Source organism: Phaenicophaeus curvirostris, chromosome 7, assembly GCF_032191515.1.
Source record: "Phaenicophaeus curvirostris isolate KB17595 chromosome 7, BPBGC_Pcur_1.0, whole genome shotgun sequence".
In the NCBI taxonomy this organism is placed as follows: domain Eukaryota; kingdom Metazoa; phylum Chordata; class Aves; order Cuculiformes; family Cuculidae; genus Phaenicophaeus; species Phaenicophaeus curvirostris.
In genome coordinates this window covers 2735401-2749384 of record NC_091398.1, presented here as the reverse complement: position 1 = coordinate 2749384, position 13984 = coordinate 2735401, and the positions used below count along the sequence as shown (strand labels likewise).

General features: G+C 44.2%; 1 protein-coding gene across 10 annotated transcripts in view; it reads left to right on the top strand.

Moving 5' to 3' along the window:
- Positions 1 to 13016, top strand: part of IKZF2 (IKAROS family zinc finger 2) — a 124088-nt gene extending 111072 nt beyond the window's left edge. For all 10 annotated transcript variants that reach the window (XM_069860606.1, XM_069860609.1, XM_069860607.1 and 7 more), the window contains 2 exons: positions 4427 to 4570; positions 11619 to 13016. In XM_069860606.1, coding sequence (XP_069716707.1) covers positions 4427 to 4570; positions 11619 to 12343 — 869 coding nt within the window. In that variant the 3' untranslated portion in view covers positions 12344 to 13016. The remainder of the gene's footprint in view (positions 1 to 4426; positions 4571 to 11618) is intronic.
- Positions 13017 to 13984: the final 968 nt, after the last annotated feature.

Genomic DNA, 13984 nt, shown 5'->3' with positions numbered 1-13984 from the left:
ACACAATGGCCTCATGCCCTTCCCTCTTGCATAGCTGCTCCAAACGGCGTTAAAATGCTGGTCCCACAGGAGACTTTGCACCAGGGTCCATGGGATTATTGCCTGTCATTTCTCTGCACACACATGCTTTTTTTAAAGAGCAATATTGTGAGCTTAGGAAAGGAAATTGAGGTTGATGGAGTAATACTAATTTATACCAGCTGAGACTTAGCCCAGAGCCTGCTGTCTGCACACCAAAGTATTTATCAGCAAAACGTGCACTGGGGAGGGTTTTTTTTACTTCATTTTTCCCCTTATTTTTTCCTCACTGGTACACTGTAAACTTTTTCAGTTGTATGTATGGTTTCTTACAAATTAAGAAGCAAAAGCTAAAAGGTAGGCACTGTAAGCACTATGACTGAAAGAACAGTGTCTTCAGGAAAGGCTCTGCTCACATGAGACCTCCCTTGGAGCCCTGTGTTCAGTTCTGGAGTCCTCAACACGGGAAGGACATGGAGCTGTTGGAGCGAGTCCAGAGGAGGCCACGGAGATGATCTGAGGGCTGGAGCACCTCTGCTGTGAGGCCAGGCTGGGAGAGTTGGGGTTCTTCAGCCTGGAGAAGAGAAGGCTCCGAGGAGATCTTAGAGCACCTTCCAGTGCTGAAAGAGGCTCCAGGAAAGCTGGGGAGGGGCTGTGGATCAGGGAGCATGAGGATAGGATGATAGGACAGTTTTAAGCTGAAAGAGGGGAGACTGAGATGAGATTTTGGAAAGAAATGTTTTGCTGTGAGGGCAGGGAGGCCCTGGCTCAGGTTGCCCAGAGCAGTAGTGGCTGCCCCATCCCTGGAGGGGTTCAAGGCCAGGCTGGATGGGGCTTGGAGCCCCTGGTCCAGTGGGAGGTGTCCCTGCCCGTGGCAGGGGTGGAACTGGATGGGCTTTGAGGACCCTTGCAACCCAAACCATTGTATGAAAATACAGGCTTTGTTATGAAGCCTGTCCAGGTTTGTGTATCAAGAGTTTGGGCTGAGCAACCACATTTGATGTTGAGTTGAGGTCATAAACACTGTCAGAGAAGGTGAATGTTTACATAGGTAGCCTAAGAGTGCACCCTGATCACTAATTAAGAACATCCCTGAACCAAAACACACTCAAGTGTGGGCTTTTCATGCATAGACACCTGATTTTTACAAGAGAAAGGCCTTCCTAAACTGTGACTATAAATTCACAGCATAAAATGAGTGGCTGTATCGAAGCCAGATACAACATGTCAGCTTTTCTCTGGTACCAAGGTAATGAAGTACAATGAAATACAACAGAAAGGAATTGCATTTACTGTTGAGTAAATGTGTACGCATGAGCTCCTACCATGGAGCAGCTGATTTGTGGAAACTGCTGCTTGTGTGTGATTTGGGGGGGGGGGGTGTCCTCTTTTTTATTTTCTTTTTCCTCAAAAAAAAAAGTGCAGGCTGGGATATTTGCTTTTTATTTGTACATTTTTAAATTGCAATGAAAATGAACATATCTGGAATTCACAATGTGATCTTTAGCTTAACTCTTTGGGGTTTTAAAATGTGGTGTCTCACCTATTTGGTCTGATTTTCCATGTGGTTTAAATGGGTTCAGAAATGAGGCTCTTTCCATCTCTCCCTTCTCAGAAATCTACCTAACAAAACACATTCCAGTACCTTATTCCCTTCCTAACCCAAATATTGGTGTTATTCAGTGATTCTGTTGCGAAAGAGCCATGTCCTGGATTGAAGAGTTGAGTTCTGAGGTGGGAACAAGGCATTGCAGCGTGAAAGGTAGAAAAGAAAATGCTTTTGTTGGTGATGATTTTACTTCTAAAAGGAGTGCAAGCAGAATTTTTGCCTGACTTGGAGAAGAGCAGATGTCTTTTTTAGCACTATTCACTTTTCATGGAAGAAAGGTTTCAAATTCCGTCTAGGAAATTTTACACGCAATATGCCCAGCATTAGAGTTATTTAAATATTACTTAATTGTTATAATAGAAGACACATTTCACTACATTTGGGGCTAAATCAGATGGCCGTGGAAGTAATAAGGTGGGTTTCAGCTCATTTTGTGGGCAGGTGTGGTCCACCAAAGCCAGCATTCCTTTAGGGAGGCTTCCTAGGAGGGATGTTGAACCCTTTGCAGCTCCCGAGGTCCTTGCCACCAGCCTTGTGTCCTGCATGCAAACACCTGGCAACTCTTGAAGAGTGCAAATCTGACCCAGGGTTTTACACAGAGTGTGCGCGTGTGCCACACACGTAATTTTTTGGTCAGCCAAAGGGACTGGTGGACACCAGTTCCCGTTCAAAATCAACAGACGTTGTCTTTCCCTTCTTCCCAACCTCTTCAGTTCTGCTTGAGTCCTCCTAGTGCAGAGAGCTCCGGAGCTAACACAGTGTTTAAATCACCTTGAAAATACAGCCATGGCTATTAAAGCATTCCAGACCTCCCAGTCCACACCGAGCATTAATTAGGTCACTCGAACACTGCATCTCGTTTTGTTGCAACATTAGATTCATTTCATATTTATGCTTTTTTTTCTTCCTCTCTTTCACTGATGCCAGCAGGAGCCGCCTTGTAAATGAGAAACCATTGTGTTTCTCAGGGGGAGCATCCTGTACAAATAAAAAAGCAGCAGCATAAATCACTTTATAGCATATGGTAGGCTCTAAGCCTCAAAGTACTCGGCTTTCCTTAGCTGCAGAGGCACAAATGGAATCAAATGAATAAATTGCCATGTTTTCTTATTATGAATGTCTGAATTGAGAAGCTCACCTGAGCAGATACTTTGTTTTGTAATTGCCTGGTATTTGCTCTTCCTTACTACAAAGAAGGCAAAGACAAGGCTTTTATCACTCCATTTTTCATGTATGATGTGCTAGGAAACAGCTGCTTGTTTAAAAACAGGGCAGTGATTATTCCGTATTAGGATCCTGAAGGTAGTAAAGTTAGGTGGGAGGGAAGTAGGCTGGTGGTGTTTGCTTATGGCTCAGTCCCACGGTATCTGCTACACGAAAGTCTGCTGCGATGAGAGACCAGAGGAGGACTCGCAGGAGATGTTGGTTTCAGCCCTCCTCTGCCGCCCCTGCAGTACCACCCGGGACTTTTCTGGAAGGTTTCTCTAACACAGAGAATGCAGTGGGTTGCTCACAGTTTACGAATCGTTGGAACTCTTGACAAGATCATCGCAGTTTCTATTTTTCTGCCATCCTTTCTTCTCCTCTATTTTTTTTTACACCTCCACCATCCCTTTAGTGCATGGACTAGTGGCTCAGGTTTCTCTTGCTACCTTATGAAGGTGAATGTGGGACAGTCAAGCCACATATTAAATCCATGGCAATGGAGCAGTGGGAAGAGCTACACATGGAATCACATTTTTGACATATATTGCAAGTGACTTGGACTCTCTGAGCCTGATCTGCAATGTGGTACCACGCTTCTTGGTGTTTGTAAGAGGATGCTCAACACAACCAGGGAACTCTGAAGGTATTTAGTGGTCGGCTATGTTTTATTTATGACATAAAACCCTGTGTAATCCGGTCACTACACTTTTGCTCCTCATTCCCTAATCCAACATGCAACAAAGAGTGTGAATAAGTCAAGGTGGAGTCATTAATTTCTTGTTGTTGTCTCAAAGGTGGTGTATGAGCATTCCCCTAACATGGTTAAGCTCAGGGATGCTCCCTGCTGATCCCAGAAAGTGGGAGGACAGGCACAGAACACCTGCATTCACCAGTTGTTTGGTCTCCATTGGAAGGGATAAAATATTAATCAAACAATGGATAGTTTCTGCAACTGGTTCTGAAGGGAGATTCCATGTGCTATTAATCCTGTAATTCCAGTACAGCGTGTGTTGATTTTTCAGTCTCGCCTATAGGAAGAGGAAACGCACTTTAACAAACAGATCCTTCATTCCAGAAGCATTTGTTTTGGGGAATGCACAGCCGGGCCCAGGAAACACAAGTCATCAATGCCTTGTATGTTTATTAGTCATTGAGATTAGGGGGGAAAGAAAATAAGAATGGTAAGCATGCCATACGATAAGCTGAAGAGGGAGTACACAAAGAAGGATAACTGCCAAGTTACGTGGGCAACAGGTGACCGTGTTGAAGGGCGAATAAAGAAAATGTCATTTACAGAGTGAGTTTGCAAAAGCATCTCCTCCGCACTGGGGATCTTGAGTATCCGGAACAAAATAAATCTTCTAATAAAAGCTTAAAGCTGGGCTTCTGCTAAATAAGATGGTCCCAGACTGAGGCGTTTTGTCAGTGTGGCTCTGCTCAAAGGTGAACGCTGTCCTCATTGATACCCAGTGTGTTCTTGCCCCTCGCTTTATTTTGTGTTGCACGTGTTGCGCTCAGCAGGGCTTGACTGCTTTGTGTTGTCTGTGAAGTGTAGACCAGACTTGTCTGATCCAATTTTTTGGTTTTATGTAGTACCTCCTATGGAAGATTGTAAGGAACAAGAGCCTGTGATGGACAACAATATTTCTCTGGTGCCTTTTGAGAGACCTGCTGTTATAGAGAAGCTGACAAGCAACATGGGAAAGCGTAAAAGCTCCACCCCACAGAAGTTTGTGGGTAAGCTTGAAATACGCCTTTTATTATTTTTAGTGTGTAGGTATAGGTTATTTGTTATTTGTAACAGCCAAGAGGACAAGCAGCACACTCAGAATTTGGTTGTGATGGGGAGGGGACAATAGTGGAGGTGGATAAATCACAGCAAGCAATTGAGAGGAGTTGGAACTGGATTATCTTTGCAGCCCTTTCCAACCCAAACCATTCTATGATTTTAAGAAATCATGAAAATTACTGAATTACTTTTACCAATGCAGAGGTTTCAAAATCGAGGTCCTCACAATCGTGAAAATGATGCCACCAGTTGGTGGCAATGGTTTAGAAAGTGGTTTAGAAAATGGTTTAGAAAAATCTTAAGCTCTTTACTGTGCCTTAGACTGTTTTGGGTTTTTTTTACCTTTTCTCTGTCCCTGTTGACATTTAGAGTTGTCATTCTTCCTTCTACTTGCCCCAGCAAATAAAAATTAAGACTCTTGTATAATTATCTGTCTGCATACGTGTGCATGTTAAGAAAAACACAAGTATCTCAAGACATGTAATTATCTTAAATCCTTGAGAGCTGACAACAAGTGCTCTGATAATTCCAGCACGAGGAGGTAAAATCGCATCATTTCTGTTGGAAGAAGTGCTTGCTGCAAGAGCACGTTTCTGCACACAAACCAATTCACACGTGAATATAAACCAGCATGGGGTGACTTTTAGTTACCAAATATAAAATCCTGGGCCCAGAATTTATGTTTTGCTCTGGGTCCTGACATCTTTAAATTGCTCAGCTTCCAACAGGAGACGGTATTGGGAATTTTACTTGGTTTGAGCTGTACCTGAAAGCTTCACTACTACTGGGGCAGTGCTAAACTTCTTAGCAGGGGAGATGGGACAGCAAATTATTTGGGGTAAGTGCTGCTAGACTCCAAAGTCATGTAACGCACGTTTTCCGCACTCACTCCCTGGAAGGACAGCTCTGCGCATTCTAAGGGTGTCACATACTCATTCACCTACATTGAGGACACTTCTGGAGGAGATAGAGACTGTAAGCAATTAACAGAGCCATTAAGAAAAGTCATTGCCACTCAGCTAAATGCAGTTTCAGATGGATATGTTAAATTGCTGCAGAGGGTGGTTTAAATCTAACCCCCGTGGTTTTGAATAGCAGGGGGGGAGCAGCACAGCAGCTCACCTGGGGGGCTCTGACACACTGACCTGGCTGCTCGCTGTCGTCTGACCATTCCGGAATATCAGTGCTGAGCCAAGGTTAGGTCAGGAACAATCTGACCCACAGGGAGGGATGCTGGGAGGCATCCGTGTTTCCTTATATTGTTATTAGCCCTTCTGAGACAAAAGCTTAATTGTTAAACTGTTGTCTTTGAGTGGTCTGGCTGAATTATTGTATAGCTGATAAGAACTAGAAGCTTTATACACTGTTTTAATTTACTGCTGTGACAACAGTTGGGGTTGAAGAGGGTGGAAGTGGGAGCAGAACTCTCTACTGACAAACCAAATACAGCTTTATGAGAGTGTACACATGGCCCTATCAAAGCAGGTTCCCCGGTGTTGTCTCAGCAAGCGCTGTGTGTTCTTGCATGTTGTGATCTACCGCGGCAGTTAACCATGCTGAGCTTCAACTGCTGCGTCTGGGCCTCAGAAACTCTACGGTCTCCTACAAAAGGAAGAAAGGCAATTCATACCTCTCACTCTATTTCCACCCAGGTTGCCCACAGGCTCAGTCAGAGTAGTGTTTGCAGTACTTGTCAGAGTTTATCTTTGCAGGGGCTAGAGATTTTATGTGAGAGGGCTGGAGACCTTCCTCCTTTCCCTGACATCCTGGTGTGCCCATGCCTGTACCCATCCCTCTCCAAGCAGCGTGCTTTATTCATAACTACACCTCACAACTGAGCCAACACACTTTTTGGATGGTATACAATCACACTGGGTTTGGAAGCTTTAGATTATGATCTCTTTTTTTAGACCAGGAAGGTTATTTTATATGTCCACTCGCATGCATTTGACCATATGGCCTTTTTGCCTACCAAGACAAGTTTACTGATTGTAAGTCCTTGCCTGGAGTCCTCGGCATAGGAAGGATGTGGATGTGTTGGAACGGGTCCAGAGGAGGCCATGAAGGTGATCAGAGGGTTGGAGCATCTCTGCTATGAGGACAGGCTGAGAGTTGGGGTTGTTCAGCCTGGAGAAGAGGAGGCTACAGGGAGACTTTACAGCAGCTTCCAGTGCTGAAAGGGGCTCCAGGAAAGCTGGAGAGGGGCTCTGGATCAGGGAGGGCAGGGACAGGACAAGGAGCAACGGTTTGAAGCTGCAAGAGAGGAGGTTGAGATGATATCTTAGGAAGAAATGTTTCCCTGTGAGGGTGGGGCCCAGGTTGCCCAGAGAAGTTGTGGGTGCCCCATCCCTGGAGGGGTTCGAGGCCAGTTTTTTGGATGAAGCTGCTCCAGCAGGAGGTGTCCCTGCCCATGTCAGGGGGGTTGGGCCTGATCTTTAAGGTCCCTTCCAACCCAGACTATTCTGTGATTCTATGATTGTACAGGTAGTAGCAGATCATTATTCTCTTCAGTTGGCTGTATTACTTGTAGATAGATAAACCTATTTCTTCTATAGGTGTAACAGGTTATTTTAGTATTCTGTTTTTCTAGGGCTACCAATTCAGTGTTTGATGTGACATGCAGCTTTTTATCCAGATCCAGCTCTGAGGAGAAAGAGTCCTCTTTCATATTTACTGTAACTTATCTTTCTGCCTTTTCTGATCTCTCATGGCATTAGAGTGTTTGAATTGAGAAACAGCAGTCTCTGCTTTGCTACTTTTCTTTTTTTCTACATGACCTTACTTTTCTTCCCGTTTTCACCCCGGTGAAATATGGTTCAACTCTATCAGGAAGAACTGGTAATGGTTCTCTAGCTTGCAGGAAATTTTTGTGTGCGTACTGCAAGTGTGGCAACTGTCCAAAACAACTTAATGGTGTTTATGAGAAGGTCACGTAAGCATAAGCTGAAATCTTTGCATGCTACATCTATCAATGCTTTACTGCTCTTTCTGATCAGTAATCTCCAAGGGACCTTGGTTACGGACCACAGCCTCTCTCTGGCTGAAGTTTGAGGAGGAAAGGAAGATTCTATTGCACGCAGCAAATAGAATTAATTTCTGAGTGTGAGACTTGGTTATACATCTGCTATTGAGGTGCTAGTCTTAACAAACCTGTTGAAATAGTGGAGGCAGAAAGCTTAGCTTATGATATGCAAGAGTCCAAGTACTTGGTTTTGCCTCTCCTCAATGAAGGGAGAAGCCGACACCAGTGAAATGGAAAGAAACCATCTCCAAGTTGATCGCATGAAGGCAATTAACATATTTTCGGTCTGAACGTGATGCTCACTCTCACAGGGCATCACTGAGGTTAAGAACTGGCAGGATACAAAAGGAGACGTTTATGAGGCTTACGATAAGACCACAGTTGTTACTGCAAGAAGTAGAAACACACAGGCATCTCAGAACGAAGATCAACCAGCTTCAAAGTTAGAGTCAACTTCTAGTTAATGGGGGTCAGGAAGAAGTTTACCCAGCGGTGATTTCTGGAACTACTTTCCCAGGATTTATTGCAGCTGTCTCCCAAGTGTCAAGCTTTGCAGTTTCTTTAGATATTCGAGGAGATGGACTACAGGTATCACAGGACAACTGTGTTGGTGAGCTTTGGGCTAGCTTTAGATACCAGCTTTGAGGGCTTTTTGAGTGTCATACAATAAGATGACCACAATGGTAAAAGCTTCTTATAGTTCACCAGTGTAGGGCAAAAATAGATAGTATCTCAGCTTGAAAATTCAAAATTATGAACATAACTATTTAGTTTTAAGTACAGATTTGACTAAAGAGGAATTAAAATAGAAAACCATCTTGAACTGGTTTGTTAATGTTTTTTTCTGAGTACTGTTTTATGCCCCCTCCACCCCATGTTGTAATTTATTTTACTTTTCTGTGTCACATCACATTGCAAAGGCTCTGACATCTTTGGAACAAGTTCGTAATGTATAAATATGCAGACATGAAAAAAAAAGCAAAGTCACCTCTGTGAAGTTACCCTAAAAATGGACTAAGCCACATATAGAATGTATGATTCCCTCCCCTTCCTTTCTGATAATTATGAAAGTGAAGGATGATGGAGGTATTCTATCGTTATTTCTACTCCCTGTAATATTATCCTGTGTCCCAAAACAAGGAGGGGAGCTGGAAGAGGGCAGATTTAGATGAGATACTTGGAAGAAATGTTTTGCTATGAGGGTGGGGAGGCCCTGGCCCAGGCTGCCCAGAGCAGTGGTGGCTGCCCCATCCCTGGAGGGGTTCAAGGCCAGGCTGGATGGGGCTTGGAGCCCCTGATCCAGTGGGAGGTGTCCCTGCCCATGGCAGGGGTTGGGAGTGGATGGGCTTTGAGGTCCCTTCCAACCCAAACCATTCTATGATTCCATGATTTCTTCCTTCCCACTGTGCCAAAGACACTGTGTGCCTTGTGGAACTCTTCTCCAGTCCCACTTTGGCCCACCTGGGAAGGAGGCACTCCAAGTAAACCACCTGCCGTTACAGAGTTGTCCATCCTAGCAGTGCCAGGACAGCTGCCACAGACAGACAGACAAACACCCAGCCCGCAGCAGAAACACTGAAAAGGGGATATGTAGTAGCAAAGATCATCCTCAGGTCGTGTTAGATTACAAACACCATCACTGTGGTAGTTTGCTTCTTCCTTCCCTATTTTCTCCAAATGTCTAATGTGTAACAAAGGAACAGTTTCCTACATTATTTTTTCTTTCGGTAAGCTGTAAGCATAACACAGCGGGCTGTAGGGAAACATAGTGAGGTATGTGAGCGTTGTGTCTAATGGGAAGCGTGTGAGCAGAACTGCTGAAGAGAGCAGGAATATTCACATGCTTCACTCTAGGTGTACATTTAATTACCTTGCTAACCGAAGTGATGCATCATCTCCGAGGATATCCGGATTGTTTCATGGGTAATATAAAGTTATTTCTCTCTTTATGCATCACTTTAAGATATGCCACCCTAAGCAGAGTGAATTATTATAGTCCAAAATAAAATGCTGAGTGATAACTATGTTGAAATGTACTGATGCTATTTGGAAGAGATTTGGGATTAGAGTTCTGTTCCTTTCTTATGGTGGTTTATACACATTTTGTTCCAAACAGTTTTGGCAAAAGGTGATAGAAGATTCTTGAATTGTTTAATTCTTGAATAGCCGAACCAGCTGTATGTAGTGACTCTTCAAATTCAATTTGACTTTTGCGTTCAGTTCTGGAGTCCTCTGCACGGGAAGGACATGGATCTGTTACCGTGAGTCCAAAGGAGGCCACAAAGATGAACTGAGAGCTGGAGCACCTCCTGTATGAGGCCAGGCTGAGAGAGTTGAGGTTATTCAGCCTGGAGAAGAGAAGGTTCCGAGGAGACCTTAGAGCAGCTTCCAGTGCTGAAGGGGGCTCCAGGAAAGCTGGGGAGGGGCTTTTGATCAGGGAGGGCAGGGACAGGATGAGGGAGGAACGGTTTGAAGCTGAAAGAGGGGAGATTGAGATGAGATCTTGGGGAGAAATGTTTTGCTGTGAGGGTAGGGAAGTCCTGGCCCAGGTTGCCCAGGGCAGTGGTGGCTGCCCCATCCCTGGAGGGGTTCAAGGCCAGGTTGGATGGGGCTTGGAGCCCCTGGTCCAGTGGGAGGTGTCTCTGCCCATGGCAGAGGGTGGGACTGGATGGGCTTTAAGGTTTCTTCCAACTCAAAGCATTCTTTGGTTCTATGATTCTATGAATTTATTTGTCTTCAGTATTGAAGAAAAGTGTGGGTTTATGTACCAAGGCAGTGAAAAGTAACACAGACAGTGAAAATCAACCATAATTCTTTTTCAGACTTTGTAAAATCAGGTTCAGAACTGTTAACAGTGAGCTAATATTTGTGTGTGTGAACACACGATAGCCTGTGTATCTTATATCTTATAGCTATATACATATAACCTTTACTAATGCAAAAGGAGAGTTGTTACATGAACTTGTGCTGGCCCTCTAAAGCAGTTCTTGGAGAAGCCGTGGTGCTGAGCCGAGCCCTGATGTCAGTCCTGATAAATTATTAACTTCAAATGAGAGCTGCGATACGCAGTGAGCCCTGTGACTAGCATGGTTTTACTAGTGTGTGGTTCTGGTTTCACCTATCTGTGATGCCATTGATTTAAAAAGGTTTTGAGGATGTGAATTTGGATTCACGCAGTGATCAATCAGCCAACTTCATCATTAATTTGTACTTATTTGTCCTGTGTCAAGAAAAGTTTCTTTTGCCTTTCACTAACTGGAACTAAGCTATACCTGCAGTTGTTTGTGTTTTCTTCCCTAAATAGACACTGGGGGGGATCTTTCATTCTCTGTTTGAAACATTGGGGTAGAGTTTTATTTTTTGAGATGAATTACAGAGATGTTATAGCCTGAAGGCCATGGTCACCCTCAGTGCCCCTGGCAGTTGTCCATTCTGTGGCTGCGTGCAGTTATTTTATTGAAGGGTTTATTTATTGTGGCTCTAAAGGTGACTCTCTACCAGCCCCCTGTACCTGCTGCTTTGGTTTCTCACTGTTGTAAGGTACATACGAGGGACCCTGGAATGTGGAGGACGTGGTACTGCCTCTTAATTCTGGGAATGAGTCTAATGGTCTAAATCAGCAGAGCTTCATTGATCTCAGTGGTTCAATCCCATTTTCTACCAGTTAACATGTATTTCCTAACTTGGAGCACAGTCAGGTCCAGTGGAAGGTTTGGTATCAGTCTGGATGTCGCTGCAGCTGCATGCTTCACCCGGAATAAAAAAAAAAAAGCTGCTGCTGAGGTTGCTGTTTTACCCATCTCAGGAGAAAAGCTTTGTAGGAGGTCAGTAAACAAGTAGAAGGAGCCTAACTTTGGACTCTGAAATTAATTTCACCCCAAATCAGGGGCAGTCTGTCCCTCCCCACCCCTTTTATAGGTAAACCTTGGAGTGATTATGTTGATTTTTCTCATTCATTTGCTTTTGTCCCTTAGGTGAAAAGCTCATGAGATTTGGCTATCCAGATATTCCCTTTGATATGAACCTAACGTATGAGAAGGAGGCTGAGCTGATGCAGTCTCACATGATGGACCAAGCCATCAACAATGCAATCACCTACCTTGGAGCTGAGGCACTTCACCCCCTGATGCAGCACACACCAAGCACAATTGCGGAGGTGGCCCCGGTCATCAGCTCAGCTTACGCTCAGGTCTATCATCCCAACAGGATAGAAAGGCCCATTAGCAGGGAAACAGCTGACAGTCACGAGAACAACATGGATGGCCCGATCTCCCTCATCAGACCAAAGAGTCGAACCCAGGATAGAGAGGGCTCCCCCAGCAATAGCTGCCTGGATTCTACTGACTCAGAGAGCAGCCACGAAGACCGCCAGTCCTACCAAGGAAACTCTGCCTTAAATCCCAAGAGGAAGCCAAGCCCGGCTTATATGAAGGAGGACGCCAAGGCTTTGGATGCCACAAAAGCTTCTAAGGGCTCTTTAAAGGATATCTACAAGGTCATCAATGGAGAAGGGGAGCAGATTAGGGCTTTCAAGTGTGAGCACTGTCGCGTCCTTTTCCTGGACCATGTCATGTACACCATCCACATGGGCTGCCACGGCTACCGGGACCCACTAGAGTGCAACATCTGTGGCTACCGAAGCCAGGACCGCTATGAGTTCTCGTCGCACATAGTTCGAGGGGAGCACACATTCCACTAGGCCTTCTCATCCAAAGGGGACTCGTATGAAGTAGAACTGCACATGAAGAAATACTGCACTTACAATCCTCCTTTTCCTCAGACATTGAGACGCCTATTTTGTTGTTGTTGCTGTTGTTGTTGTTGCTGTTTTTTAATTATTATTATTAACCCTTTTTTTTCTTTTTTCTTTTTTTTTTTTTTGTGGACCCAACCTCATTTGTTCTGCCCAGCTTAAGAATGGAAAGGGATAAAAGAGGGGTTTGTTGTTGCCGTCACTTGGTGGTGAGCGACCCGCCTCGCTTTCTGGGGGAATGGAAAGGCAGTCGGTGTCTGTCTCGAGCAGCTGTACGTCGTGTTCTGATTTGGGCTATCGCTCAACCCTGCTAGGTGCTTTACGTCCCAATGAGATGCCACTCATTTATGATATCAGACAAATAGGTAGGAACACTCCAGAGAGCCTTTTTTGAATGTGTACGTACGATGTGGGGGTTCAGTGGCTGTTGGAGGGGACTTTATTCTGCAGAACAAACAATTCTTTTGAAAGCAAACCTGTTAGGGATTTAGGAGCGTGAATCAAAGTCAATATTCCTTTCAGAATCGCTGTCTAGGGTGAGCTGTTTTCCTGGGTTCAGTGTGTATCGCCCTTTTAGAATGTAAAAAAACCCCAATAATAATAAAAATGGAAAAATGAATTGTACGTCTTAACACTGTACCACGTTACAACAGTCTAGTTTCATAAGTCTGAGGGCCTTCTGTGGTAAGTCTGAGGCTTCGTATTTTTTTATTTTCCTTAACTTATGAAGCACCTTTTTTAGAATTGTTGATTTGCTGTTACTCCATGCCTGTGTGGTGACTCACCGGCTTCTTAGAGACCCTCGGGAGCCTTACTTACTTAGTTGCACCCTATGTTTTAAGAAATAACATTTAGAAATAACATTTAAACTTGCTTCTAGGACAGTAAGTGGCCTAGGAGTGGGTGAGAGAGTCTGTAGTTTACTCAAGAGGTTCTGCTGCTCTTCTGATATAATTTTGTTTTAAAACTATGGATTTTAAAATGACAAAAGTACTCGTAGCAAAGTGTTCTTTAAATATAGGTATATAGAGATATATAAATACTTTCTCATTCTATTATCACAGTGTTAACCTCTTGGCAACAGCCTAAACTAAGACTTGCAGCTGGGAAAACTCTAGGAGCCAGATCCTTGGCCAGCATTAATCCTCTTAGCTCCATTGAATTTAATGGAACTACTCCAACTACTTCAGCTGCATCAGGATCCGAGCCTTGACTGTTCTTCTCTTGTTGACATCTTATTTGCTAATTTGCTGAACCGCTGGCTTCCATTTGGTTTTAAGCATCAGTTCTGCTTTAGTTTAGAGGTGGAGGTGTTTACAGGTTTTGCTGGATAACCTTTGCTCTTGGAGAGCGCCAAAGCCCTGCAAGGGATCAGATTGCATACGACCTTCTCCGCTTCTTCAGAAAGTGGTATGTGGAGATGCAGGTGCTGTGCTTCAATTTTGGGTTTCATTTTTATTCCAGATTTATTCATTTCACTGTATGGAAAATAATTGTAGAAGCCAGCTCCAGAGCATGACCTTGAGCTGCCCACTGGACAAGAAAAAAGCCCCACCAATCCATTTTGCTTCCTTTCTTTCTCTCCCA